Source organism: Eleginops maclovinus, chromosome 15 (genome assembly GCF_036324505.1).
Source record: "Eleginops maclovinus isolate JMC-PN-2008 ecotype Puerto Natales chromosome 15, JC_Emac_rtc_rv5, whole genome shotgun sequence".
NCBI lineage: Eukaryota > Metazoa > Chordata > Actinopteri > Perciformes > Eleginopidae > Eleginops > Eleginops maclovinus.
The window spans coordinates 5,735,402-5,763,303 of NC_086363.1; the positions used below are offsets into that span (position 1 = coordinate 5,735,402).

General features: G+C 41.3%; 4 protein-coding genes and 1 long non-coding RNA gene across 5 annotated transcripts in view; 3 read left to right on the forward strand and 2 right to left on the reverse strand.

The window, feature by feature from the left end:
- extl3 (exostosin-like glycosyltransferase 3) overlaps positions 1–6,311 on the reverse strand; it is a 27,271-nt gene extending 20,960 nt beyond the window's left edge. Inside the window, exon 1 of the mRNA XM_063902186.1 lies at positions 6,124–6,311. The gene's annotated coding sequence lies outside the window, so the exon portion shown is untranslated. The remainder of the gene's footprint in view (positions 1–6,123) is intronic.
- A 634-nt stretch (positions 6,312–6,945) lies between these two features.
- riox1 (ribosomal oxygenase 1) lies at positions 6,946–11,965 on the forward strand. The gene is made up of 15 exons (XM_063901535.1): positions 6,946–7,088; positions 7,279–7,416; positions 7,569–7,717; positions 7,900–7,999; positions 8,597–8,710; positions 9,024–9,130; positions 9,212–9,319; positions 9,551–9,585; positions 9,990–10,168; positions 10,658–10,762; positions 10,863–11,004; positions 11,140–11,260; positions 11,393–11,492; positions 11,573–11,659; positions 11,816–11,965. The coding sequence occupies exons 1-15, from the start codon at positions 7,002–7,004 to the stop codon at positions 11,873–11,875; spliced, it is 1,632 nt and encodes a 543-aa protein (XP_063757605.1). The 5' UTR covers positions 6,946–7,001; the 3' UTR covers positions 11,876–11,965.
- A 99-nt stretch (positions 11,966–12,064) lies between these two features.
- Positions 12,065–13,524, reverse strand: LOC134877251 (NADH dehydrogenase [ubiquinone] 1 beta subcomplex subunit 1-like). The gene is made up of 3 exons (XM_063902684.1): positions 13,419–13,524; positions 12,390–12,534; positions 12,065–12,250 (listed from the first exon to the last, which is right to left on the reverse strand). The coding sequence occupies exons 2-3, from the start codon at positions 12,527–12,529 to the stop codon at positions 12,214–12,216; spliced, it is 177 nt and encodes a 58-aa protein (XP_063758754.1). The 5' UTR covers positions 12,530–12,534; positions 13,419–13,524; the 3' UTR covers positions 12,065–12,213.
- A 185-nt stretch (positions 13,525–13,709) lies between these two features.
- Positions 13,710–21,604, forward strand: cpsf2 (cleavage and polyadenylation specific factor 2). Its single transcript, XM_063902683.1, is given in 16 exon segments — positions 13,710–13,850; positions 14,223–14,389; positions 14,476–14,635; positions 14,736–14,841; positions 14,929–15,058; positions 15,153–15,268; positions 15,559–15,746; positions 15,871–16,161; positions 16,288–16,388; positions 16,744–16,947; positions 17,054–17,206; positions 17,564–17,786; positions 18,290–18,466; positions 18,468–18,605; positions 19,721–19,855; positions 21,109–21,604. Coding segments are annotated over 15 exon segments (2,364 nt in total). The 5' UTR covers positions 13,710–13,850; positions 14,223–14,240; the 3' UTR covers positions 21,202–21,604.
- Positions 21,605–25,152: 3,548 nt separating this feature from the next.
- LOC134876587 (uncharacterized) lies at positions 25,153–27,758 on the forward strand. Its single transcript, XR_010167472.1, has 3 exons — positions 25,153–25,358; positions 27,261–27,329; positions 27,660–27,758. It is a non-coding gene; the product is annotated as an uncharacterized LOC134876587 (long non-coding RNA).
- The last annotated feature ends 144 nt before the right edge of the window (positions 27,759–27,902 follow it).

Below are 27,902 nucleotides of genomic sequence, written 5' to 3' on the forward strand. Positions count from 1 at the left end.
GTCACCTGTTATCCCTCACTCATTTTGATTTCCTCATGAATAAAAGTCTGCCATCAACATTTAACTATCTTTTTCCACCAGGAAACTTTCTAACTTGTCAAACACAGGTGCAAAAACTACCACTAACGTTTCAGGGCTCTGGCATTATGTATTTACATTTCTTAGAGGCACGGCTAACTGGAAGAGAGGCATCATTAATGTAATGACTCACACCTGTGTTATTCCTGCTATAAAGTCCACAGTGAGAAAGGCTTATTTAGACAAGAGATGTCGTCAAGTACACCTGCTGTTTTGTAGCTGGCCAACCTCTCGCTTATTTTCTGTGGTATTCAATGTCAGAAGTCCTTGTGCCTTCCTCTCCCAACTCCACTCGAAAACTTGTGAACAGCCGGGCTCTCCCAAAAGTCGAATGGAAGTATCCCCTCCAAATATTTGCCTTGACGACTGAATCTCATTGTGGAGGCCTCTGCCAATTCCCTGTCCCTGCATCAACAGCCGCTCTGTGCCAGACCCACACTATCAGCAATTTGGGTAAATCCATAAACAGGACTCGTTTTTAAGCCGTGATAATCACAGAGAAAAATAGCCTATGTCTGGCTAACACTCAAAGGTGATTTAAACCCACTGAGACCTGTCCTAGTTCAATAATAAGGCCAATTTAAACATCACTTTGATGCCGTTAGAATAAATATCTTTAAATGCACTGGCTATTTCCTTTGTTGTTATAAAACCGTTTTGAAAAATCTATATTTGGATTAAAACTAGAAAACATGCAGCTGACATTAAGAGCCAGAATAAGTCAATGCAAATGGATTTAGGGTTTTTCTGCAAATTGCACTGAATAGTATTGTTTCTGTCACTTATGGCTGTAGCATTTAAATTGCGTTCATTACATTATTAATATATACTGATCTACTGATAACAATTATTTCAACATTAAGTCTACAACATCTTAGAAAATAGACAGTTTACATTTCTTATAGTTTTTTTTCCCAACTGAACAGACAAAACTAAAATATGAAATATGTATATGAACAGGTCAAAAAGAAGCCAATCCTCTCATTGAAGAGGCTGCAATAACAGAATGTTTAGTGTTTACTGATGAAGACATTATTTAGTAGATTATCCAGATTGTTGGCTACGACTTTAACGCCTGATTGACTTGCTTGGCTGCAATATCATTGGTTTTATTGTCATGCTTTATTAATACTTCCTCCTTGAACCTGGCTTTCCCCTGCAGATATTTGACAGTGAAAACAGCTATAGTGTAACACAATCAACACAAAAGCGGTGAAATCCTGCCCTGCTAGCAAATAAATCCTCTTGTTATCTTTCCATGCCAGTGGCAGCCGCCTCGCTCTCCGTGTCCTCCTGAGAGCTCTTCCTCTCCGCCCCTCGTGCATGCTGGCGCAGACCATAGCAGATTGACTCAGCCTGACAACAGCTGCCAGAACCCCGCAAGCCTCGTCCTCCAGACACTGATGGATTGTGGGAAGGGAGCCAGGGTGATTAGCCCCTTGACATGGGAGAATTATTGCAATGTACCACCCCGGAAGAAATTGCACCTGAGGGTCGCCGTGGAGCGTTCATCCTCACTACTTAAAGCCATGTTGTTATTGTCCGTTCAGCCTTACTCAGGCACTGGGCTTGAACTCGGCATGTCAACAACAACAAATTGCAGGATTGTTTTCGGGGTCACTGATCACACTAGCTCCGCACAAGAGAAATATATTTTTAAAAGTTATGCACTCATTCTTACAGAGTGCATCTTTTCCACAGGACATATTCTGGTGTGTGATTTGATTTGAAGAAATGTCGCAGCATAGTGTATTTTTAACTGCTCTGTCACATAAGGCACTTACCTTGAGCTTGACAGTGACATACACTAACTAAGGTCCACTGCAGGGAGGCAAATGGAGCAACTACTTGAGAAAAATATTGCTGCTTGGAAAATGAATTAGCTGAGAAATCCTGCTGCTTGACTAGCAGGAATGGCACAGAGCTGCCGTTTGCTTAGCGTGCCGAAAGTAGAACTAGTCCAGCCATCTCGCTCTTATTCCCTGCTCTGCTCTCACTGCCACATCTGTTCCAGTCAGAACTTCTATTCACGCCATTAATTTCCCTCTTGCCTAGCGCAATAATAAGAGAAAAACCCCTGCTGTTATTCAGTAAACATACAGAACAAGCTGCCGTGAGTTAATGTAGCCTAACTTTTCCCGCCTCTTAAAGCAGATGTGCAAAAGAGCTCAGGAACACTCAGCTATTCAAGTAGAGTTAAACCTCTGCACTTACTCAGACGGGAGCAGGACAGTTTGACAGAACGGGAGTCGAGAGTCGGCGGCTCCATTCTGTGATTCATCCAAACCCTCATTACAAGGACAGGGCAATTAATGCCCGAGCCTCGATGATCAACACCACAGCCAAAATCCTCTCACTCACTGGACTATGAAATGTTTTCACACTAGCACCACAAATCAGGGCTGCAATAAAGAAGTACACACAGGCAGTCATATTTGTGTAACAGCTAGCTGCACACTAATACTGAAGCACAGGCAAAGGGTTCAGGATAAAGGGCTTTGATGAGTTTTTGATTTGACCTCAGGACATAGCGACGGAGCTTTTTAATGTGGACTTAAGAACCAAGTTGTCCTGACTGTCCCTGAGCAAATACACTATGAGCTGGCTGAATGATCCCCATACAAAGCACACATGTTAACCATTAAAAGAGCTTTGCATTCAAGTTATTCATCAGAAATCTCATTGCACTAGGAAATAAAACAAAATGACCACTACTTTACTTTTGATAAGCTACAATAAGAGTCCAATGAAGTGTTCATATGTAACACTGAATCAACTAAGTTGCATTTGACAACAGATGGAAGGACGTTTCCTCTCCTTTTGCTCCTGTTTTAACGGCTGTTCTCGCAATAAACCGATACTCCCTGAGGACATTTTGACATGTCATGTCATAAAAAGATGTCACAGTCCGACGGGAAAGGTTAATATTGTGCATGCTCGTTCACTGGCGTGGGTTGCTGGGACCGTTCAATGGCACATCAATAATGTTGTTAGTTACACATCTACTGCTATGACAATTCATACGCCAAATAAGGTTTATTATAATCAGATTTCACTTTTTGATTTGAGTATCAGTGAAGCACAGCGATTGGCAGGTTATTGGATGATGCCTTATAGCTCACAATCCTAGGCTTAAAAAAGGTGTGACACTAGCAACATTAATAATGCCTTTACTTCACTAACTGATCTACTAACTGCTTGGGAACATCTTGCCATTTAGGAGCTAAATTCAACACCAAGTGCCCCAGCTAGTTGCTAACTGTGCCTGTCTGCTGTTTCCAGATTGTGTACAGAGGTTTTTTAGAGGTTAATAGCAGAAAGAGGCTGCCTGATGTGATCGTAAATGCACTGTAAGCGAGATCAGAGTGAATCAAAACAGTGATGTCCTGGCTGGGCGGATAAACAATGACCTGAAACTCACTTCAAAGCTCAATAAATCCATTGGAAGCCGAACCACTGCCTACGCACTTTAATTTGATACTAGGTTATTATACCAAACATCAATTAAAGCCCCTTTGAATAGTGTGTTACATGTAATTTGAAAACACCACTTGTTTGTATTTCATCAGCACCAGCTTCCAAATGTGAGGTTTAATTGGCATCCATCTAGCAGCTCACTATCCAATTATCAACATCTGCCTCATGCCAAAATATTCTACATCGATTTAAAGAGCAGTAATTATTCCACTACAATGGCCTCGACACATGGGAGGAAAAAATGGAGCATCGAGTATTCATTGGGGGCAGCACATCTGCAAGCACCTTGTCACATAATGAAATGCTGATGTCGCCATTATTCTAAATGGTGGCATTCGTTGATTACAATGTGACCACCAGAAGAAAAAACAATTACTCAAAGACAGACTAGTAACCATGCCTCTATGACAAAAATGATCAATATCCTCGTCCACAGTGGGATACACAGTGCCCTGTACAGTCCGTATTAATGCAAGCTGTGGTCTGAGCTAACCATAACAGGGGGGAGGTTAAAGTCATACAACTGGCTCCTTTATGATTAACTAAATGACCAATATAAAATCCATACAACCATGTTTAAGCTTCTTTTGTTTACAGATTGGCTACTGCTTTTGGTTCACAGTATACCAACCTTACAATAACTTACAGCTGTCTTTATCTCAGCGCTGAAAATAAAATCAAAGAGAGAAGAATGCCTCCAATGAACACACCCATCTGTAGCCAACATTAGCATCTGCTGCGTTCAAAGGCAACTGACCTACAAACACTACAATGAACTCTACACTTCTGCCTAAAATTACTGCTGCCCAGTGCTCAACAACTCACACAGTCACTCGCATATAAAAAAAACTAAGAAATTGTTTAGTTTTAGTTTAGTTTTTATGAGAAAACCATAAATCTTTGCTCAGATATTTCTTCTGGAAGACATAAATGAGTCTAGATCATAAATATAATGATTTTTTATTGAGGAAAGGACATATAATCCAGACAGCGGTGTGAAATATGACTCTATAGCTCTAGCTCTCTTTTTACAGAGGTGAATATATAGTGTTTTAGATAACCCTGTAATCCCCTTTTTCTCTGCATCATCACATCCAGGACACTGCATACAGTCATGCTCAGCATCTTTGCTTTCTCACCAACACTTTGAAAAAACAAAATATAATGAAACAATGAAATTTGACTCGCGTATTGCAAAACATCTAACTTTGATTTATTGTTTGATTTAACAAAACCATTCTCCTGTCAAGTAAAAATGCTTTGATGATGCATACAGCCACAGAGAAACTGCCCACAAAACTGTGGGAGAACCAATCTTTTTATTGGCAGCTATTAAATGATCAACTTTGCAAGCTCCCACATGCTGAAAACCTTGCCTTCATATAGGCTACTGGGGATACTGTTCCCTAAACTACAAGCGGCCGGCTCCTCTAATTAAACTCATGCTCTCTGGGCAGTGCTAAGCTCCTCTGTCTGATCAGTCATTGGCTGATAAACATAATGCAAACCACGCAACATCTGCATCCAGTTTCCAGTTAATCAGATACACCTAGCTAAAGCTACTACAGCCATGCAATGAATCCTACCTTCATCAAGGTTGTAATAGTCAGATGGTAGGTGAGTCTAATGCTCTAATACCCTTACTGAATAGATGGGAAGGGAATTAATGCTGTACAATAACACATAGAGTCAAAACCAGCAACATCTTGGTTTTTTCTCATCCATTCACATGTTCTTATCTTGAATACATAAGAACAGATAAAGCTACCTGGCCAAATGACAAAGGTTCAACATGACTGACTGATTTCAAACTTGTAAGTCCCTAAACATAATAGGAAACAGCAAACCGAACTTCTGTTTCAAAATGTGTGGTTTTATCATTTATTCGACAGTAACACGAGCAGCTAGTTTTCTTGCAATCACATATACCAGAATCACCAATGGGATGAGGAACAAATCGTCCGAGTATTCAAGCATGTCGACTTCACCACAAGCTCTTAATGGTATTATTAATTTACACGATTTTGCATACGCCATGATGTGTTCTTGCCATTCACACGTCCACAATGAAATGCCTGTTTTTTGATGAAGTTAGGCGTGGAATTTTGGTCATACTTTAATATCGGAACGTTTTGGGAGTTGCAGATTTGATCATTGGAGGAGGAATAGATTGCGAAAGATTTTTTTTCCATGTGATTTACAGACTACTTAGCGTCCATCGCAACGTAGCCCCTACACCGGCTTGGTTGACGTGTGCTTGAGCCGAGATAAAAGCAAAACAGCCTCACGACTTCCAGCGGCTACAGAGAACAACCCAACTGCCCCAAAGTCTTTATAAAAAAAACACAAATCTGTATCCTATGCACAACATATTAATTACGCATCTTAAACACAACGAGGGGAAGTCGACAAACGGTATCAAATGTGCACCGGGGGCTTTGCAGGGGGAAGACACAAGGGGCCATATGTCTCATCTGGCCAATTAGCTAGCCTGCTAGCCAGCAACGGTCACAACAAAATGCTCTGAACTACACTGGCGCAACTACGTTAGCTTCAGTAGCTACTCACCACAGCAGAAGAGTCCAATTTTTCCAGAGAACTGAGTCAAAGCCGCCCGGTGGGTTTGTCAAAACGTAAATATCTCGTTGTGTTGAATTTTGCACGACAGTCCCCGGACAAGCCTGCGGTGTTGCTGCGTTTTCAGCTCGCTCCGCTCACAGCACCATTAAAAGCTGCATTGTTGGAGCGACGGCTGGACAAACAGCACCGACAGCGCGCTTGCAAAGCATTGTGGGAAATGGCGTTCGTTATCCGTGTCGTTCAAACATGGAAATATTGGCGAAATGCTCCACCCAGTGTTCAGTGTCGGGTACTATGTAGTGACACATCTAAGAACAGATTGCTCTCAATTTAAAATAGAACATTATTTTAATTTAAAGACTACATTGGTTGTTTTAAATGATTGGCTCATTGTTATTTTGCTAATTGTAGTTGTTATGTATTGTATTGTATCATCAAATGCAGTCATTGTCAAATCTTAATATGTGTGTTGGCTTACTGGTCCATCTTCCCCTTGAAAAATACTCGACTATTTTTTCTTACGTCTGTTTAAAATTGAATAATTGTGTCTTACATGTAAGGTGCATTACAACATATAACAACATACAATATAGTTAAAAGGAACATCAGAGGACACAAATAAAAAAGAGATAAACTGGGCTGTGTGTGTGTGTGTGTGTGTGTGTGTGTGTGTGTGTGTGTGTGTGTGTGTGTGTGTGTGTGTGTGTGTGTGTGTGTGTGTGTGTGTGTGTGTGTGTGTGTGTGTGTGTGTGTGTGTGTGTGTGTAGTGCCCCACTAGGTGGCAGCAGTGAGTCGGAGTTGGAGATCAGATAGTCGCAGAAGAAGACTCTCCAGCAGTCGCAGGTTGATGACACACCATCAGGAAAATGGAGAGAAAACACATGTCAGCTTTTGAATTGTACAAAACGTTGTCAACAGATTTGCCTCCTACTGCCACGAAGCCTCCCCTGCAGGTAGATATTATTAAACAAATCATATGGAAAACATTTTTTCTGCATGTTGCTGTACACTGTGATAAACTCACAGCTGCAGGAGGGCCAGTGCTGAAACTAGCACAGTCCTCCTGATAGCTAGTTAGCTGTTAAACCAGGTTATCTGCTAACTATCTTAACTGTGTATATGCGAACTTAAATAATGTTCTAGGTGGCAAATAAGAAGAAAAGGAAAAAGGAGAATGGGGCCAGTAAGGTCATCCCAGTTAAAGCTCCAATAAAGCCTGAAAGGAAGAAAATGCGAAAGAAATCTGCACAAAGAGAGGAGAGTCTTAAGGAAAGTACAAAAGTAAGTGCTGCAAGATACTAAGATAGATACTATGGGGTGCTATTCTGTCACCCATGAAAAGATATGTTTTACTAACAATAGTAGTATGTATTTTTATTTATTTTTACTATACTGTTCAGTAATGTTTCATGGTTTTTATGCCTGTTTTGCAGGAAGAGGAGTGTGTGAATGGAGATGGGGAGGCTGGTGAGGCTCTCGATGCTTTGCTGGCCGATCTGGTAAAAGTGAACAACAGCAGAGAGAGAGCCAGCAAGCTGTTCCAGTGGCTCATCAACCCCATTCCTGTCAAGTCCTTCTTCAGGTACGGATGAGTAATATTATAGTGTTTATTAACATACCTTCAAGTCATCGTTTCTGTGCCGCAGTAGATCAACGTTGTGTTTTGGGTTTTTTTTTAAGCGTAGAGTTTGCATAATAATACAACTATGCAAGTGTCGTATTTCTTGGAACATTCACCGGCTAATATATTTCCTGTCTCTAAAGAGAAACATGGGAGAAGAAGCCCATTCTTGTTCAACGAAAGAATCCAGATTACTACAAGGGACTGTTCTCCACAGCCGAGTTTGATCGCATATTAAGACAGGTAAGGGTCTGAAACGTTATCTCTTCCATCCTTATTTTATCCTCAGTTATAGTTATGTTACCATCCAGAAACATATTTTACACACTACATATTCTACAGAGTTATTATCAATGTATTATTCTAGGTCTTTAGAAATAAAGTTTCTATAAAACAAGTACTTTCCCTTATTTAACGTGAGAAATGCATTTTTTTTTCAACCCAAAAACATGTGTTTATTAGGAGACGGCAGACCTGCAAAAGTTTTTTGGTTAAATCCTGTCTTTGCTGACTGGTAAACATTTATTTTGCATATTAGCTCTTTTGAACCTGAAACTGCTGGGACTTATTATAATCAATAGAAGTTTGATCAGGTTTGCTGTCATTGTTTTAAACGTATATAAAGAAAGAAACATAATGAGAAGTAAATATTGTTATTTTAATGGATTATTTGTATCTTTATATGTTGGTCCTTTCTATTTCCAGTTACAAAATGCCCTGATATATTCTTTTGCCTTTCTTGCATATTGCTCTTTCTATCGTTGATTTAAAAACAACAACAACCGAGCGTGAAAGGAAATCTGTGATACTGAACTATATGTCTGCGTTTTTCAATTAAAGGATGAAGTTCAGTATGGAGTGAACCTTGATGTCACGAGCTACAAGAATGGCAAGAGGGAGACGCACAATCCTCCAGGGAGAGCTCTGCCTTTCACTGTGTGGGACTTCTATGAGGTAAGGCCACATTGATGCAGGCAGCAGATCTCTATAAAGTGATTATTACCAATGCTTACATCCCTGTGATTGAGCATTTTAAATTCCTTATAATTGGATCCTTTTACAGCATGTTATCTGCCCCAGTTTTCTCTCTATGGGGATCATTACAGTTTCCTCTCACTTTGAAATATTCCAGAACCTCTTTCATTAAAAAGCTGTTAGAAGCATGTTTATGTATTCAGCACATTTTACATTTTTCTGTGCTGCAAGCAAGAAGTCATTTTGCGCTAAGTGCTTATAAAATAAAATGTACGCTATCTCCATTTCCCAGAGTGGCTGCTCCCTCCGCTTGCTGAATCCCCAGGCTTTCTCCTCCACCGTGTGGAACGTGCTGTCCACTCTCCAAGAGCAGTTCGGCAGCATGGCAGGAGCCAACGTGTGAGTATTTGGAAGAGTTACTATTCTGGAAACATTTAGGACTTCATCACAATCTAAACTGGATTTGTTCCCTTTACCCAGTTACCTGACACCTCCTGGAACACAAGGCTTTGCTCCACATTACGACGACATTGAGGCGTTTGTGGTTCAGCTGGAGGGGAAGAAGCATTGGAGAGTGTACAACCCCAGGTGAGATACAGGAAGGAGCCATTCAAAGAACTCATTTTTGCTACATAATAATGCAGAAAGAAGTAGATCTTTTTAACAGTTTGAGATGTGACACCACGTTTTATGCACTAAGGATCATTTGCAATTGCTAGCTACTTACATTTTTATTTCTGATGATACACTAAACAAGGATAAGTGAGATATGATGTCCAGAAACAAACGGTGATGTATGTTTACATTTTTTTTTTGTAGGTCGGAAGAAGAAGTCTTGCCCGTGCTCTCAAGTCGTGAGTAGAACATTTTTTATTTTATTTATTTACGAAGGCATTCACTTATTCTCATGATGATTTCAATCGGTTTTTACTGTTTATTTGACTTAGTATTCTTATTTTCATATTACTTAATTTGATGAATTTTGTATCGCTTTCAAACTTTTATAAATACTTTTTTTTTATCATTGTTTGTCTAACATGTTTATTTTTGTCTTGTAAAGTCCTTCGTTGCTTTTTTATGGCTAAATCAATACATTTTCTTATCATTATCTATAGTTTTTTCAAATAAAAAACAACATTTCGCTCATTTCGTTTGAGATATTATTTAAGGACAATTATTCACTGCATTTAATATGGCATATTTTACACGTCTTCAGCTGTCTTTTCTCAGATTTAAATCCATTGGGTTTCCTCTTTAGCAAATTTCAATCAGGCAGACATCGGGAAGCCGATCCTGGAAGTAGTGCTGGAAGCCGGGGATCTCCTTTACTTCCCCCGGGGATTCATCCACCAGGGCGACTGCCTGCCAGATGCTCACTCGCTCCACATCACCATCTCCTCTTTCCAGAAGAACAGCTGGGGGGATCTGCTGCAAAAGGTGATTCTTTATGGTCAACGCGCTAATCAGAAACCTACATCGCTAACAGAAGGCAGCATCTGGACATGTTTTTCTTTTTTATATATGTGTCTTTATATAATGTATACAGTCATTACAAATAGCATTTCCCTCGATACTTGGAGGTGGAAATGGAATTTAACCTACAGCTACGTTTTTGAGAGATTATACATTGCTGATCTAGACACATCCATATCTTCTTGGAGGAAATATTTGAGTAAAGAATAATGAATTCCTTGTGTCCAGTTACATCAAACATAGGAATGCATAAGAAGTGGAGCTGTTTTAGCACTTGTGATGTACCAATCCATGAAAATAAAATAGGAGAAAGATAGTTCTAATCATTTCTGGTGTACAATATTTCTGAATTGATTCTGGATGCAAGTGTTGCAGTAGGTAAACAGTGCATTCAACCACTTTTTTTAGGTTTATTAAATGATTTCAATAACCAAAGCTCTTCCCCTTTTTCAGGTTGTCCCAGCAGCACTGGAAATAGCGATGGAGGAGGATGTGGAGTTCAGACAGGGCTTACCTCTGGATTACCTGACATTCATGGGAGTACAGAACTCTGACAAAGTAATTCATCAGTCCTTTTCTTATTTATTTATCACAGTCCCCATCTTTGTCTTTTTACCGATTACCCACACAATGACGCTCCTCCACCTTGTGTCTTTAGAATGACCCACGCAGGATCAAATTCTTCTCACGAGTTGAGCATCTGATGAATAAGCTAACAACCTACGCCCCGGTCGATGCTGCTGTGGATCAGAAAGCCAGAGGCTTCCTGCATGACTGCCTTCCTCCCATGCTCACACCAGGTAAATGTGGCCATTCACTATAATTAATTGTGAAGAAAATTGCACTGTTGCATTTCAGTGTTATTGATTTTAAACTATGCAGAACAGCCTGAGATACACGCTTCTATTTCAACCCTTTCACACCATCTCTCACAGAGGAATTGGCCACCAGTGTGCAGGGAGCATCTGCGAGGTGGGAGCATGGGCAGGTTTTGGATGTAGGTGCGAAAATCACTGCCAAGACTCGAGTCAGAGTTCTCCGTGGTGGATGTGCCAGGTAATACAACATTTTGACAAGTATAACGGCACGTTCACATACACTATTTAGTACTTGCCTATATGTTGTCAGTAATCCATGAGCAGAAATGTAAATAACACAATCTTAAAATGTAACGTTCTGTTTTCACAGGTTATGTAGTGACGGAGAAGCTGTTCATCTTTACTACACAACAGAAAACTCCAGAGTTTACCACAAAGAGCAGTTCAAGAGTTTTGAAATAAAAGTAGAGGTATGTTGATAGATGTGGGTAAATGTAGTGTCCTTTAGCTGGGGCCACTGACCCTTTTTTTTTTTTTGTCTGTCTTTCAGCACACCGACGCTATCGAGTTTCTGATCCATTCATATCCCAAATTTGTGACCGTAGGAAGTTTCCCGTGTGATTCTGCACAAGACAGGGTGTGTTGTGTTGAGTGCGAATTAACTGTGCTGATTTTGGGCCTGTTGTTAAATGCTCATGTTCTTATTTAAACATCCTGATTTAAGTCAATATTCAAAATGACAATGATGGTAAAATTCCATTGTGGAATAAGCAGTTTTTCATTTTCTCCCCAGATCACTTTGGCTGAGCTGCTCTTTGAGAGGGGGATCATCCACACTGCTGAAGCTCTGTAGTGTCCACAGATTCTTCAGTCATGCATGAATCTGTACAAAATATTGCAGAAACACTTTTTTTCCGATGTATTCTTCATTGGCTCTACTGGGTGATCAAGCTGACTCTCTTTCAGCATCAAATAAACTGGTTTTAAAAAATAAGAAAGTGTGTAATGTGTCATCTCACCAAAGTAACAAACAAGAACAACATTATGTTGATGACAAAGGGCATGTTTATTATTGGTTGATACAACTCATATTAAAGATTGGGAGATCCAACTCAAAAACAGAATCTTAAATATGCTGATTTGAGGGACAGTCACACAACATGGACAGGACACATTGCAGGGAGGGGAGGTCTACTTCCAGGTCACCTCCTCACCAGGCTTCAGCTCCCTAAAGAGACAAGAAGTAGAGCGTAAATTTGTTTTTACACATAGCATTAAGTTTAAACTGGGGGAGAAATGCATAGTATGTAGCAAAAGGCATCTCACCCTTAACAAATTGACAAATGTGGAGGAAACGTCATTCTTACCTGCTGAACAAAAGACTTTTGTTCCTGAAAGATGTCAGCTTCGAGTCCTGCATTTTGTCAAGGTACAATCCGACAAAAAAGCCCATAGGCACCAGGATGTTAACCCAATGCTCACGGGCTAAGGATACAAAGTTGACCATGCTTCCTTCAGAAATAAGCAAAAGACAGACACATGGTAACATTAAATATATGGAGCTGATGTAATACTGATTTAAAACAGGTTTGCTAACTTTTAAAGAGTGATCTGTGCTTTTAAAATAAGTTCCTCAAAATACTTTCAACTGACAGAATCATAACAATCTAAAAAAAACGTCAAATCTTGTAATTGCCTTAGCTTCTTCACAGTGCACATATAGGCAAAGGAGATCATACAAACGAGTGCAACAATCCGACCTGCAGACCTACACGGAAGACTGGCAGAGGACTACACTTTTGTCTTGAGGAAATTGCATCTTTATCTGAGGGCCTCCACAAAACTAGAGTGATTCCAAGTGTCACAAATAGAACAGCATGAACATATTACTGAGGGGAAATTGATAGGCTTGCACAAAGCACACTACATATATCAGGCCTTGAGACATGACAACTTTTTAAAACGTTTCTTTTTAGACTTAGGGCAATCTTACATGTGTTGACAGAAACATAACAGAATGGGTATAGATTCAATATCATTGTTGCTAACGTTTGTTGTAGGTAAGGGTGATCTCTAAGTCCCAGAAATTACATCTCTAGTTAGCTAGTTAACAACAGCTAGTGTCAAATAACTCAAACCATATATGAGGTTCTTCATAATTTAATATTTGCATTATAGCAACCCTCAAATAGTAAATCTGCACACTTAAACAACTCACTGCACCACAGCCACTAGCTAACTAATCAGGTAGCTAGCTTCCATTAGCAATATGTGTCAGGTTTTCGTTGAGAATGTAATTTCAGTTAAAGTACTTTGTGGTTACCTCAGTTAACAAATAAGAGTATAATAAAACCTCAAATGAAAGAGACACGACTCAGCAATATGCAGAATATTACCTTGTGTTTACGCTCGTCGTGGCCTTCAGCTCTTCACTTACCAGGCAGAGGACATTGGACTCTTCTAACTGTGCAAATGCGACAGTGCTGCTTGAGCAAAAGAAATAAAATGTCTTAACGTGATGGCCCTTTCTGTGGCTTATATTATCAATTGCAACTTATTAATTAGAAACTTAAAAGCTACTCTATTGAATTGTATTACGATATAATAGAGACAAGGAAGGTGTATTTTCTTAAACTTATTTTGTACTAACACCGCCCTACTTGGTACGGTCCTTTGCCCTTTCACACATGATGCAGCGGCAAACATGTCTGCTAATCAAGTGTATACAGACAACGCTAGCCAAAATGTCTTAATGTTAGAATTATAGAACATTTACTTATTTTTTTCTATTTGAACGGGAGAAATTTAGCATTTTCTCGTATAAAGGGGTACGTTGCACCTTGCTTTGTCGAGCAAAGCCACTCACATCCGCACGTTTAGTGTAGCTAGCATGCTAAAAAGCCATACATCGCAGGGTACTTTGTTAACGTTGTTGCTAACTAGCTGTAGCTGGCAATCTAACTATGTTTACTTTTAAATAGATGACCCAGCCGCATATGTAATAGACCTATTTATGCATCATAATACTATTGCATCGTACTGTTTCATATATACTGGTTACCGGTTTTTTCATAGATTTAGTTGAATGAGTTCTCAGTCGTAAACAAAGTAATAGAGCCATACTAGTTAGGATTTAACTGCATTGTTTATTTGTATGTTTTTTGTATGTTAACCATTGATCAACAATATTGTACTTTCAGAGAGACACCTAAATAAATATGACGTCCATTATTAAGCTGACAGCAGTGTCAGGGGTGCAGGAGGAGTCGGCCCTCTGTTACCTGCTGCAGGTGGATGAGTTCCGCTTCCTCCTGGACTGTGGCTGGGATGAGACTTTCTCAATGGACATTATCGATGCTATGAAACGGTATGACATCCCCCTTCTTATTAGATCAGTTTCCTCTTTGTTCTGCCATTTGTGAGACGTTTGTCTGATGTCCATTTTCCCTTCAGATATGTTCATCAGGTTGATGCTGTGCTCCTCTCACACCCTGACCCCATACACCTGGGAGCCCTGCCATACGCAGTGGGGAAACTAGGTCTAAACTGCACTATATATGCCACAATCCCTGTCTACAAGATGGGTCAGATGTTCATGTATGATCAGTTTCAGGTAAGAAAGGGATGTAGGAAAATGTCATGCATGTTAAGTAATGTATTAAGAGAGCTTGTTTGCATGACTAACATTTATGATTATTCATATCTCCACTTAGTCTCGAAACAACAGTGAAGATTTCACACTGTTCACCCTGGATGATGTGGACTGTGCTTTTGATAAAATCCAGCAGCTGAAATACTCTCAGATTGTCAATCTGAAAGGTGAGTTAGTTGCAGAGTCTTACAGGTCAGGATCCACCCCTGTTTATGTATCAAAGATAACCATATATCTTTATTTTCATCCAATAGGAAAAGGGCACGGTCTCTCCATCACTCCTCTTCCCGCTGGTCACATGATCGGAGGAACTATTTGGAAAATAGTGAAGGATGGAGAGGAGGAGATTATTTATGCTGTTGACTTCAACCACAAGAGAGAAATGTGAGCACACACCAAACAATGATGAGAAATGGAAAATTCGTTTTAAGTTTGGCTATTAGTTCTTAACCTTTATAACCCTGTTTCTTTACTCTAGTCACCTGAACGGCTGCATCTTGGAGAGCATAAGTCGTCCCTCTTTGCTCATCACAGACTCCTTCAATGCTTTATATGTACAGCCGCGCCGCAAACAGAGAGATGAGCTGCTTCTTAGTAAGTGATCTTTACATGCCTCTATAGTTGCAATCTCTAACATGCAAGGAGTATAGACTAAATAATAAACCAATTTAAAAAACGACCATGTTTGCAAAATGTTAATTTATTTCTTCTTATAATTATAAACATTATAACTGAGAATGACTACAGATTAAATAGAGACTCATAAAGAGAAAACAGTCTTTAGGAACAGAGTCTTTTGAACAAGGATTACAAACTACATATTAAAGTAATGCAAGAAATCAGTTTATCTTCAATAATAATCTCTCTTTTTTTTTCACTCACAGCTAATGTAATGGAGACTCTTCGTGGTGACGGTAATGTCCTCATTGCCGTGGATACAGCGGGCCGTGTGTTGGAGCTCGCTCAGCTCCTGGACCAGATTTGGAGAACAAAGGATGCCGGGCTGGGAGCCTACCCACTCGCTCTGCTCAACAACGTCAGCTATAATGTGGTGGAGTTCTCCAAGTCCCAGGTATCACTGGTTTTCACACTTGAGATGATATTATATTCTTCTACTCCTGCCTGGTTAATTTACCATGAACGTTCTTTAGATTCAGAATCCCTTTTATGTGTATGATAACTTATCCTTTTTGTAGGTGGAGTGGATGAGTGACAAGCTCATGAGGTGTTTTGAAGACAAGAGAAACAACCCCTTCCAGTTCCGTCACCTGACGCTGTGCCACAGTCTGGCAGACCTGGCCCGGGTGCCCAGCCCTAAGGTGGTGCTTTGCAGCCAGCCTGACCTCGAGGCTGGCTTCTCCAGAGAACTCTTCATCCAGTGGTGCCAAGACGCCAAAAACTCTGTCATACTGACCTACCGCACCACACCTGGAACCCTGGCCCGCTACCTCATCGACAACCCCGGAGAGAAGATGCTGGATCTGGAGGTGAGAGCAGCAGTCAAGATGATAACCCGCTGCGTTTATCTCTGATTGCAGCCCCATATGTGTCACACATTCAGACTCATCATTCTGTCATTAACAACATGTCCATTTATCTCATCATCGTCACAGGTGAGGAAAAGAGTGAAGCTCGAGGGAAAGGAGCTGGAAGAATTCCTTGAAAAAGACAAAATAAAGAAAGAAGCTGCTAAAAAAATTGAACAAGCTAAAGAGTAAGTGGAAACAAACACGGGTCTGCTGGGTGCTTCAGGGTTACATGTCTCTGTTTGGTGAAGTTTTATCTATTTTATTCTCTTTTAACAGCTTAAAAGGAAATTATATAAAAAGGCAAATGATATGCAAATAGTGCTCTGGGTTGAATATTTAAAACAGGCTATTTAAATGGGAGATGATTCATGACAGTTGACAACATTTATACTCGGTACAGAAATGTGTTAAAATTGACAGCAGAAAAAGTAAGTACACACACACTCGAAATTAGGGACGTTTGCTGTTTGATACCAACCATGTAATCAGAAAAACAATACGAATGTACACAGTTAATGTTTATTTTAATGCACTGTGCAGGGTGGATGTAGACTCGAGTGACGAAAGTGATATGGACGATGATCTGGATCAGCCGGTTGTAGTGAAAACGAAACATCACGACCTGATGATGAAGAGCGAGAGCAGCCGGAAAGGCAGCTTCTTCAAACAAGCCAAAAAGTCATATCCAATGTTCCCCACACATGAGGAGAGACTGAAATGGGACGAGTATGGGGAGATCATCAGGTACTGCAACAGTGATACACATGGACATCAGATAACAGGAAGATGGACTAAGAATGTAAACACTGTGTGCTGCCATTGTCAATAAGCTGGAATGGTTTTTTCACAGACTAGAAGATTTTCTGGTTCCTGAGCTGCAAACCATAGAGGACGAGAGAAACAAACTGGAATCTGGGATGACCAACGGTGACGAGCCCATGGACCAGGATCTCTCTGTTGTTCCCACCAAATGTGTCTCCAGTATAGAAAATCTTGAAATCAGGTCAGTGACTTTTTTTTTCTTGTGTTTCCTCTGGATGGAACATTGTGATTCTTTCGTTTGCAGACCACTTACATGCACAAAAACCTATAGAACACGCTACAGGAAATTGGAAAGCCCAAACAGGGCCACGTTAAATAAAAATCATCAGCCAGCAGTTCAGTGCTGTGCGGTGCTGGACGGCCTCCAGGTGTGACTATTTGAATTCAAGGCTAATTATTGTTTGAAAAAAGGTTGCGTCTACTCAGCAAACCTCTCCTGGATAAGTGACAACGTCTCTCAGGAAGTCTTGTCTGTGCCGGTGTTCGACACTGTTCGGCAATTATTAAAAAGCGTTATCCTGTCTTCAATCTTCCGCAGAGCGAGGATATCGTACATAGACTACGAAGGTCGCTCTGATGGCGACTCCATCAAGAAGATTATTAATCAGATGAAGCCCAGACAGCTGGTGATCGTTCGCGGGCCGCCGGAGGCCAGCCTCGACCTGGCAGAGTCCTGCAAAGCTTTCAGCAAGGACATCAAAGTGTACACGCCCAAACTGCAGGAGACCATCGACGCCACGAGCGAAACACACATCTACCAGGTCAGCCTTATAAATGCTTCTCTCTGTTTCTAGACTGAATTATTGTACGGAAATCTACCATGTTGGTCCATAAATGTGTTGCCTAAACCTGTAACTGTATAAGAAAGAAAAAGTACTTTTAAAAATATTTCATGGGTTTATAAAGCTTCAGAGAGTTTCTCAACTGCCTTGTTCATTCCTCTGCATCATACAAGCCAGGAGCCAGGAGTGTCCCATATACCAATAAACTAAGGGCGCCCCCTCATGGTCAAAATAGAACACTATCACATTACATAAGAAGTATATATCTCATGAATCACAAAGCTATACACATTACAAACATGAATTAGAAGGGATGATCAAACATCAATGTTAACAGCCCTGTTTCTGCTGTGAGAAAGTAGACCCTGATAAATCTGTGTGTGTCACATAATATTTGTTGCAAATTGGTAATAGAGCTGAGAATATGACTTCTCCAAGGTTGATTCATTCATCTTGTCTCGTCTCTTCTTGTCACGGTACAGGTTCGGTTGAAAGACTCCCTGGTGAGCTCGCTGCAGTTCTGCAAGGCCAAAGACACGGAGCTGGCCTGGATCGATGGCGTGCTGGACATGCGCGTGGTCAAGGTGGACACGGGCGTGATGCTGGAGGAGGGAGTGAAAGAGGAGACGGAGGACGGCGAGCTGCCCATGGAGGTCGCTCCCTGAAGTTGATATCGACCAAAACGCGATAGCGGTGGCAGCACAGCGCGCCATAAAGAGCCTGTTCGGAGAGGACGAGAAGGAGGTGTCTGAGGAGAGCGATGTCATCCCCACGCTAGAGCCGCTGCCTTCCAATGAGGTAAGGCGGGAACACAAGCAAAGGTGTTGCAATGATCTGTCATTATCTCTGAATATGAATATAGGGGTTTTGGAAAATTCAAAGTAAGTGTAAATCCTTTTTAATAAGTATTTGTTTTCCACTGAAGAATTTAAGTTCAGTCTTAAACATTCTAAAGGTTTTAACAAAGACAAGATTAAAATTGCAATATTTAGCAAGATCAGTGGCACTTACTTTTTATAATTTCATGAATACATGTTGAAATTATCCTTAGGGTGTTCCGAGATGTTCAGTATACATGTTACCCTAATTCACCTTCAGGGTAACGTGTTAGGCTTTGAATACACAAGATTCGTAACTTAAACAGTGTTCAGATATGCATGCAATACTTGTATATTTTTTCCAAATAAATCCATGACATGAACTGGAAGGTCTTGGTAAGTTTGGATGGAACAGCTAATCAATCTCCCTGATTTAAAAAAAGAAAACCAGAATCAATAAATATGCAAACATAAAGATTTTCATTTCAAAAAAGCTGGCCACAAGATGTCTCCCACTGCAGTACATTCTCCATAATTGATGTCTCAAGTCATGCTTGCACACCAAGACGAGCAATAAACTGAGATTTAATTTGAGAAATATTCTCACTTTGGCGAAAGTCAAACCTCTAAATGTAGCAACAATGACCAAAAGGGGTAATCCTATTTTAAGTCTTTGCATTAATGCGAATTACAGATGGCTTTAAAATAGCACAAGCAGCGGACGACTTTTAGGTGTCGTGCAGAAAGTGGACACAAACCGTTATTTTGAAGTCTTAAGACTACATGTTGTCAGGCGATAGAAAAAAACCCAGTTTTCTCAAGGTGAGTGGTACAGATCACCATGAGACCGATTGAGAATTGAGCTCACACACGCACTCACACACACACACACACACACACACACACACTCACACTCTTTGTAAAGCGACCTTGAGAGTCCTGAAAGGCGCTATATAAAATTAATTTATTATTATTATTATTATTATTATTGAGAAGGCGTTGTAACACCATTCCACCAGTGTGTGTCCACAAGGTTGTATAAGCACTTGAGACAGCCCTCCGTGTGATTGGCGCTCTCTTCCGTTCTCCCTGCAGATTCCAGGCCATCAGTCGGTGTTCATCAACGAGCCTCGCCTGTCAGACTTCAAGCAGGTCCTGCTGAGAGAGGGCATCCAGGCCGAGTTTGTGGGAGGAGTGCTGGTATGCAACAACATGGTGGCCGTCCGCAGGGTGAGTTGTCCTTCCCACCGGCTCAGAGTGTGCTATCCATCAGATCGCGGCAACACAAGTCCCCCCGCTAACCCTGTGCAGCGAGCAGCGCTGAAGACACATGACACGGGCTGGTTTTACGCCTCAAAACACACGCACACACACACACACACACACAGTTTTATTCCAAATGTCTATGGTATGGCAAGGGAGGTGCATAGTTAATATAAAGAAATTGGAAGCAAGTAAAATGTAAGGACCTTTACAATGCAAATTAAGTATCCAACTAATTTCAAGAATTTTAACAAGCTTTAAGCTAGAGCATAGCTTGTCTGTAACTTTCAGAAACTTCTATTGTAGGTATATATTTTATCAATGCAACAAATATCAAATTTATCTTGAAATATATGAGGTATTTATTGCCTTAAATTCAGTTGATTGAGCCAGAAGTTGTCCCCATTAGACATGCTAATATTGTGGTGAAGCGGTAAGATTCTTACTTTATTGGATGGTGGATTGTCACAGCGGAAGCAATTTGGATTCTAGAAAAACATGAGGAAATATTGCATACAAATGTATTTCTAGTGTGCTGTAGTTACAGTAGATCAATGCTGATCATTATTTACCAACATATTCATATAATATAACACTGGGGTCAATAGTATCTTAGATCTGTATTAAGCTGAATATGACAAAAAAGCTGAATATGACAAAAAATGAGTGTGGTTGTTGATGTTTGAGAGGCTAAGGATTATTTACTTGCACATTCTACAATAAAACACCAGTGCTTAACCCAAGAAAGGAACATTAAACACAAAGGGAAACAGCCTGCCTAAATAGGATTTCTTTTTCTTTTTTAATACCCAGGCATAACAAAACATCTCAGCTCAGAAGAAACGCACATAAAAATAATCACAGGCAGAAGTTAACAACTAAGGGAAAAGAAGCCGTGAGCAGGATACCGCCAACAAAATGCATAATTGACAAGAACTTAAAAATAAACCCCAAACCCGGCAACCCAGAAAATGAGATCAAAGAGAGCTGAGGCTTTTAACGGGGTGTGTGCTCGTGTGTGTGCTTTTTAAACGGGGAGAACTTAAAGTGCAACGCTTCCATTACACATTTAAAATCCCAAGTCTGTGAACGTATTTATTTCAGAGGTCAGCATTTTTGTTTTTAGAGGGCAGGGCTTGTATGTGATATGTTAAAAGGTGGATCCATGTTGTAGGAAATGTTAATGAATGGACCCGTGTGACCTGTGCATCTTTGTCCAGACGGAGGCCGGGCGCATCGGGCTGGAAGGCTGCCTGTGTGACGACTACTATAAGATCCGGGATCTGCTGTATCAGCAGTACGCCGTGGTATAGCAGCAGCAGCAGCAGCAGCAGCAGGAGGAAGAGGAGGAGGAGGAGGAGGAGGAGGACACGCAGCAGAAGAGCAAACCATGGCAGTACAGAGACAATCCTTTACGAGGACTTTACCCAGAGGAGCAGAGTGTACCACACTCCCCTGCCTTACGGGCGGCTCCAGCTGTTTCACTGCAGACCCTGTTGTATATTTTCCCTTTTATAATTTTTCTTTTTCTAGATAATGTGTTTTTTCTCTTTTTTTTTATTGTTAGTTTACCTCTACGAAGTGAGAGGCAGATGCTGTCTCTGGACTGACCTCTTTGTAAACAACTCCTCCCTCTGTACAGTCCTGATGCACTGGATGGGAAAATGGTGTTTCCCCATCTTGTTCTGTCATTAAAAACAGATTTTTTTTTTCAAATATGAATCACGGTTAAAGGTTTGTGCCAGATTAACGCGTTCGGGGTACTGAACCCTTTTAACTACTTTAATACTTTTTGAGGGAAACGTCACGGCAGCATAAAGGATCAGGTTTCAGGTTTAAAGGACAGTATTTCCCTATGGCAGCTTCTGGTTTGTATTTTTGCACTTTCATAAAGATGGCGGCCGTGCAAGAGACAGACTACAGAAAAAAAAGGTAAATAATCAATTTGAAAAAAGTCCCAGTTTGGGATTAATAAAGTATTTCTGAACACAGCTAGTTTTGGTAAACCTTTGAAAATAAACCTAGACCCTATATTTCCAAAAATTCTATTTCAATCCCCTTACAAACAGTGAGTGTTTTCTAAGTGCTCCACATGTGTTGTCAAGGTGGTGAAGAGGTTTCTTCATTTGCATGTGTTTGGGCACATTTGTGTTTTTTTATTTGCATTGTTTTTTTGCAGTGTGCTTCTCCTCATGGAAATGTATTGAGCAGGTTTGATCGTCCACCATACACACATCTTAATATGCCAAACTGGGTTTACCCCCATGACTTAACAAGGGTAATTAGTCCTTACGCGTCAAATTCCCGTTTATGTGAAATGTAAAATGAATATTCCTTAAACAAATTGTGACATCTTACTGCCGAAACGACCAAAATGATCCCCAGCTCTATCCATATTTGATGGGTTTTACACAACATTTACTGCCTACTAGGTCACCTAGTTCCTGCAGTAACACCAGATGGAGACATTTTTCCGCTGCTTCTAACCGGCCTCTGAATACCCGTATCAAATCTGCCCATGCAGCAGGACCATCTGTAATACAGCGGTGAGATGACATTGTCCCTGAAGTGATAACTGGGATTGACTATAATTCAGCATGCCGTCTAGTGAGCCACGATTACTGCTTCTCTTTTTATTTTAGGCAACATTTCTCTTGCAGCAAAAACACATTCTTTATACCTCCCTGGCTCTTGGTGAGGGGCAAAAAAAGAAAATGAAATGGTTCAGCAGTTTGTTTTCTTATCTGTCTCAGGCACACATGGATATACAGCGTCACCTCTGCTGTGCTCCAGTGAGGTCTATCAGCTGTATTAAGGAGGCGGGTGATAAGAGGGGATGCAGCTCGGGTGGCGGACGGAGGGGAAGGCAGGGTGTCATTGCCGGAGAGATGTGTCCGCTGCAGCCGTGGTGGCACATTGACTCGGTTGATTACATTTGCATCGCTGTGTGAATCCCCCGAGGTAGATCCTTAACACATGCAGCTGCGGATTCCCACTTATATGGATACATCAAAACAAATCCCCTCCTCCAGCATCCCCACAACTCCTCTTCATCATCCCATACTCTCTAACCTCACACGTGCATCATAGGTGGCGCAATCACAGGGGGCGCGCGCACACACACACACACACACAACAAGTAGGACAGTGAAAGTGTGTGTGTGCAAGGTTGGAGGAGTTAGACTCGAGCACGCATGGCTCACTGACATGCGGGCCAGTTTTTTTACACTGTTGCATAACATACAGTTTTGCACTTTAGAAACATTAAAATTTAAATGCTCTTCTTTAATCCGTGGCTCTCACACACACATACACACACAAAACTTTCATGTTGCATCAATGGTGCTTTTTATTTATTTCTGCCCCTCCCTCCCCTGAGCCTCACTAACCTGTGACAGACAGAAGCTGAATGAGAGATAGAGTGGAGATGAGGGAGAGAGGAGCTCTTCTGTGCCACAGAGCATGCCAGCCCTGCCCAGTCACTGCTTTTCATTTTGATAATTGACCGACAACGCCAGAAATGTCCATCAGCTAATCCTCTTAGCTTTCATAATGCTGACTCTGTCACAGAAGCCCCTGTTTTAATGTAACGAGCAGCTAAGCCCAGAGCACAGGGCAGGCTCTCCCCCCTGAGTCCACTCTGCCCCCTGGAGGCCGGACAGAGATCGGCTCTCCACTCAACAAGTGCCCTGCCAATCTGTCAAATCTATAAATCCATAACCCCCCCTCCTCTGCCTTTCGCAACGTACACATTGGCATAGAGCTGTAATGAAAAAAAGGGGCATCTTCCTGATCGCTGTGCATCCATTCATCTGCGTAAAGGGAGGATGAATGAATTTAATCCCTCTGAATTCCCGGTCTACTCACTAAGCAGACCACTTAATGCCAATGACATCAATGTAATAATGTGAAAGGGGGACACATTTCTATGAAACCTGACGATATTCAAACATAGCATAAGACACCACAACCCCATGATACCCTGCTCTAAAAATGGACTCTGTGACTCGGCCCAAATGGATGTCACCGTGAAATTTCTGGAGCTTTATCACTGTTAGTTTCACCAGCTCAGGCATAGATTTTGAAGTGAATATGAAGCATTTCTTTGACATAATGACAGTTTATTTGTAAAATGAGTCTCCATGATTTTACCATTGTCATGCTTTCAGATCACCCCCCGAGGAAAATGCGACTGCAATATTTAAAAAAGACGAAACCAAAGCTTAAATAATTATATAGACATTTGAAAATAGGCACAAAAAGAGAATTCCGACAATTATTCCAGCCCCTTTTTTTCAGCCTGACATATCTGGAATTTCTGACAGCCAAAATCTCTCCCACTCAGTAAACTGTACAATGAAGTGTCAAAAAAAGGAACATGGTTGCAAATCTACCATTGTTGGCATTTCCATTTTAATATGTCATTGTCAATTATTTCTCCAAGAATCAGTTTGTGTTGCCTCTTGAAACAAAATGAAGAACCTAAAAGTAGCTTTAGAAGGATTTTGGACGCTGTTCATTCTCTTTCCTGTTTCTAGTCTTTTCATTTTCTTTCCACACATCTTAATTCCTCCCTAGGCCCTAGCTTGCTTTTCCCTCCACCTCTTCCCTAATTCCTGCCTCTGAGGGTAATCCCCATGTGCCAGCATCTTCCCGTGGTAATGGTCCGTCAGTGGAGGAACCACTCTTTCCCACCCTCTCTTTAAGACACGCATAGAAGGGCTGTGTTGAGCAGGAATCCTGAATTACATCATTACGGAGGTGATCCTCTTATGCAACCTGCTCTTCACACCCATCCACAAAGCGGGGATGCTCACGAGTACAAATCCACGAAGGCACTTGCTGCCAGATTATCTGCCATCCACAATACTGCAGCTGCCATGTTTCCCTTTTGATGAAACAATGCGTTTTGTTGGGTGCATGCATGGCTGGGAGTCACGCTGTCTGGCTCCCTGGCACAGACATTTGGATGACTTAGTGATCATGTGTATGTGACTGGATATACAGGACAGATCACATGAGATTGTTTTGCCTGGCTTGTGTACAAACAGTGCATTCTTCTCCTCCCAGAGCAGAAACAAAACTGACCAGTTGGTTGTCCGTAACTTGAGGCGATGAGGGCAATAGGATCAGGAAACACGTTCTTGGATGAGGGCAGTATCAGCCTCTTAGCAAACTGCACTCAGCCTGACATGTGGTTGCAGCCAGTCAGCAGAATGCATCCTGCCTGGCCTGCTCTTTCCGCTCAGCACATCAGAGGCAGCCGGCCTTATCTGATGTGACATGGCGGACACCACCTTGAGAGCTACGCGGACACCCTGCCGATGATTAATTCAAGCTCAGAAGACACGAAGAGGATCGGCTCTCCGTGTTTACCCCTGCAGACGCCTCTCCTAAACTGAGGATGACTCCCTGGCATGACACACAGGCGTGTAATAAGGCTGAATCATTCGCAGCGAATGATGTCGATGTGAGAACGAGTAGAGGCCAGATCCAGGAGTGTGAATCCAGAGAAGTGACTCTGCACTACAACTGTTTGTCTTCGTGCAGCTCAGTTTACATGCCAGCACTCTCAGCAGTGAGCTGCAGACCTCGGCCGAACAAAGAGTCTAAATGATTCCGCTTGCTTTCACTTGAGATGCAACATAAGTGAGCAGCACCTGGTAAAGACAGATAGTGTCAAATCACAGGCAGCTGATTTTTCTTTTGTTGCTTTTTTGTCACTCACAATCTCTTTGAGGCAGATTCTTGCTGTTTCATGCTGAATACAGATTACAATAAAGGCTGTAGTGTATCAGCAGTATGCCGTGGTGTAGCAGCAGGAGGAGGAGGAGGAGGAGGAGTAAGAGCCATATTTGTGTTTCTGAAGATTTGCGTTAGGCTGACTGTGTGAGAGTTGACTTTCTGATACCCTGGGACTGGTTAAGCTTTTTTTCTACCCTTTGGTCACGAGAGGAAAGCCAGAGCCAGTTCCATTCGCTAATTTATGCCATGAGATGAGGGTAAAACATCAAGAAAAGGCTCAGACATTGCCATTACCTTTCCACACATGTAACACGGCTCACACATTTGAACACTTTTTTAATTTCAATGCTAAATATTCCCCTGACTTCAGACATGAGACACAGGCTTGGATTGGAGAACATACTGGTGGCATCACATATTTAACAAATTGGGGGATTTACAAGAAACTAATTTAGAGGGAGTTAAGTAACTGAAGCTGAGATACACTGAACGTTAGAATTAAAAACAGTAACCACAACTTTGAGATGTTAGCCTTTGCAGACCATTTACATGTACCAAAACTTAAATACCCTAAAAACTATAATATGGCCTCTTTAAAAAACCTTTCCACAGGAGAAATGATCCAGCTGTTTTAACAGACTGAGCATTATCTGTATGATGAGCGCACTGCATGTTAAAAATGGTGGAGTGCCACTTTTATTAAAAAACTTTTCTGCTAACATTTCCATCAAAAAGGCACGTTCCAGTCCTCGTGACCGCTTATGAATAATAAGGCTATATGACATTAGCAACTCCTACTCACCCTCCTACCACACAGTGCCTATAACTTTTGTGTCCAGTATGGAGGTGTGTGGGGTGGTGAAATCACACAGCAGGGAAATCTACTGGCTCATTGACTTTATTGCACACGTCTTCATTCCTAGCTCCTCCAAGTGAATGAAGTAGAGGAACTCACCCTCGCCTACCCTCTGTTTCAGAGTCCTGGCTCCTGCATTTTATGAGACTTTGTATCCTGCGTCTCCAACTCTGATGCTATCTTCCCAGAATGAATGGGCTGCATGTTTCTGCTGGCATACCCTCCGTGGTCAGTCTGAATTGGACTCTCCGCTGCTCTTTGCAGCAGGGAAAGATGGCTGTTTGCCTGCATAACCTTCCTTTTGTGCCCTGCAGACAAAAGAATAATGATGTTATTTATGTGCAGCTCATTACAAAAGGTCAAGTCTCTCTCAGATATAGTCCTTTAACTCTAACCACTAAAACTTCATCCAATTTCACACACTCCTGATGCTCACTCTACAATGAATAAACATTCAAAAAGTCGGATGGATCTGTTTGGCGCAGAGGATGAGGGGGGTGTTGAGATGGGTGCAGTGCGGTTCGTAAGAAAAGGAGTTTGACACCAGAATATTGAAAAAGAAGTAACATAATAGTCGAATAACAAGTAACATGAAGAGACATTTACTCTGGAGGAGCACAGTGCAGTATAAAACAGTCCAATGCAACATCAGAGAGCCTCAGGTGGAGCATAAATAAACATTATTGCCCTTTAAAAACTAGTTGGACAACAAATTGTGAATTAAGGTTCACTTACTTGCCTTTACTGAAGCTCTCATTCATATTTTCACAGACTTCCTGAGCAGATTCAAACAGCCACCGAGGTGAATGACCAATTAACGACAGCATCTCAACAAACAAGGTAAGCTTAACAAAAGCAACATATAAAACATGGCACTGTACGGTGTTGCATAATCTATACTGTATACCGTTCTACACATTACGTCAACCTCACGTAGCTACTGAGTCAATGCACCAAACATTTAGAAATACGTTTTCTTGTAAAGGCAGTCCGAAGCCACTCCTGTACGTCACACTGGCACTTATCATGTGTTAGAAAAATAAATAAATCAAAGCCAGCTGGAATGAAACGCACATAAATGACCAATTTGCTGTTTTCTGGTGCAGATACACCTGCATGTCACGTAGTTACAGTATAAAAAAGCGCCTGCATGAATAATATCTTGTGCAGATGCTGGATGTCTCGGGTTGACTGAGTTGCTGACGACAGCTGTATGGGTGAGTTTCTTTTTGATGTCCCGGAAGATGAAGAGAGATACAGAGATGCCTGCTGCCTCCTAGATTAGACTCTCTGTTGCTCCTCTCTGCCCTGTTTACTCTTCACACCTGAACAGGCAAACAAATAAACCTGCAGTGCTGCCCCAGAATGCTCAACACTCACGATTAATATTTTATTTTCCCCCTGCAGCTAACT

Excerpts from the sequence above, each read along its gene's own strand:
- riox1 (XM_063901535.1), top strand. The coding sequence starts at position 7,002 with ATGGAGAGAAAACACATGTCAGCTTTTGAATTGTACAAAACGTTGTCA. Across the intron at positions 10,169-10,657 it reads GGGGGGATCTGCTGCAAAAG|GTTGTCCCAGCAGCACTGGA; the intron begins GTGATTCTTTAT and ends CCCCTTTTTCAG. Across the intron at positions 11,660-11,815 it reads GTGATTCTGCACAAGACAGG|ATCACTTTGGCTGAGCTGCT; the intron begins GTGTGTTGTGTT and ends TTTTCTCCCCAG.
- LOC134877251 (XM_063902684.1), bottom strand. The coding sequence starts at position 12,529 with ATGGTCAACTTTGTATCCTTAGCCCGTGAGCATTGGGTTAACATCCTG. Across the intron at positions 12,251-12,389 it reads AAAAGTCTTTTGTTCAGCAG|GGAGCTGAAGCCTGGTGAGG; the intron begins GTAAGAATGACG and ends TTGTCTCTTTAG.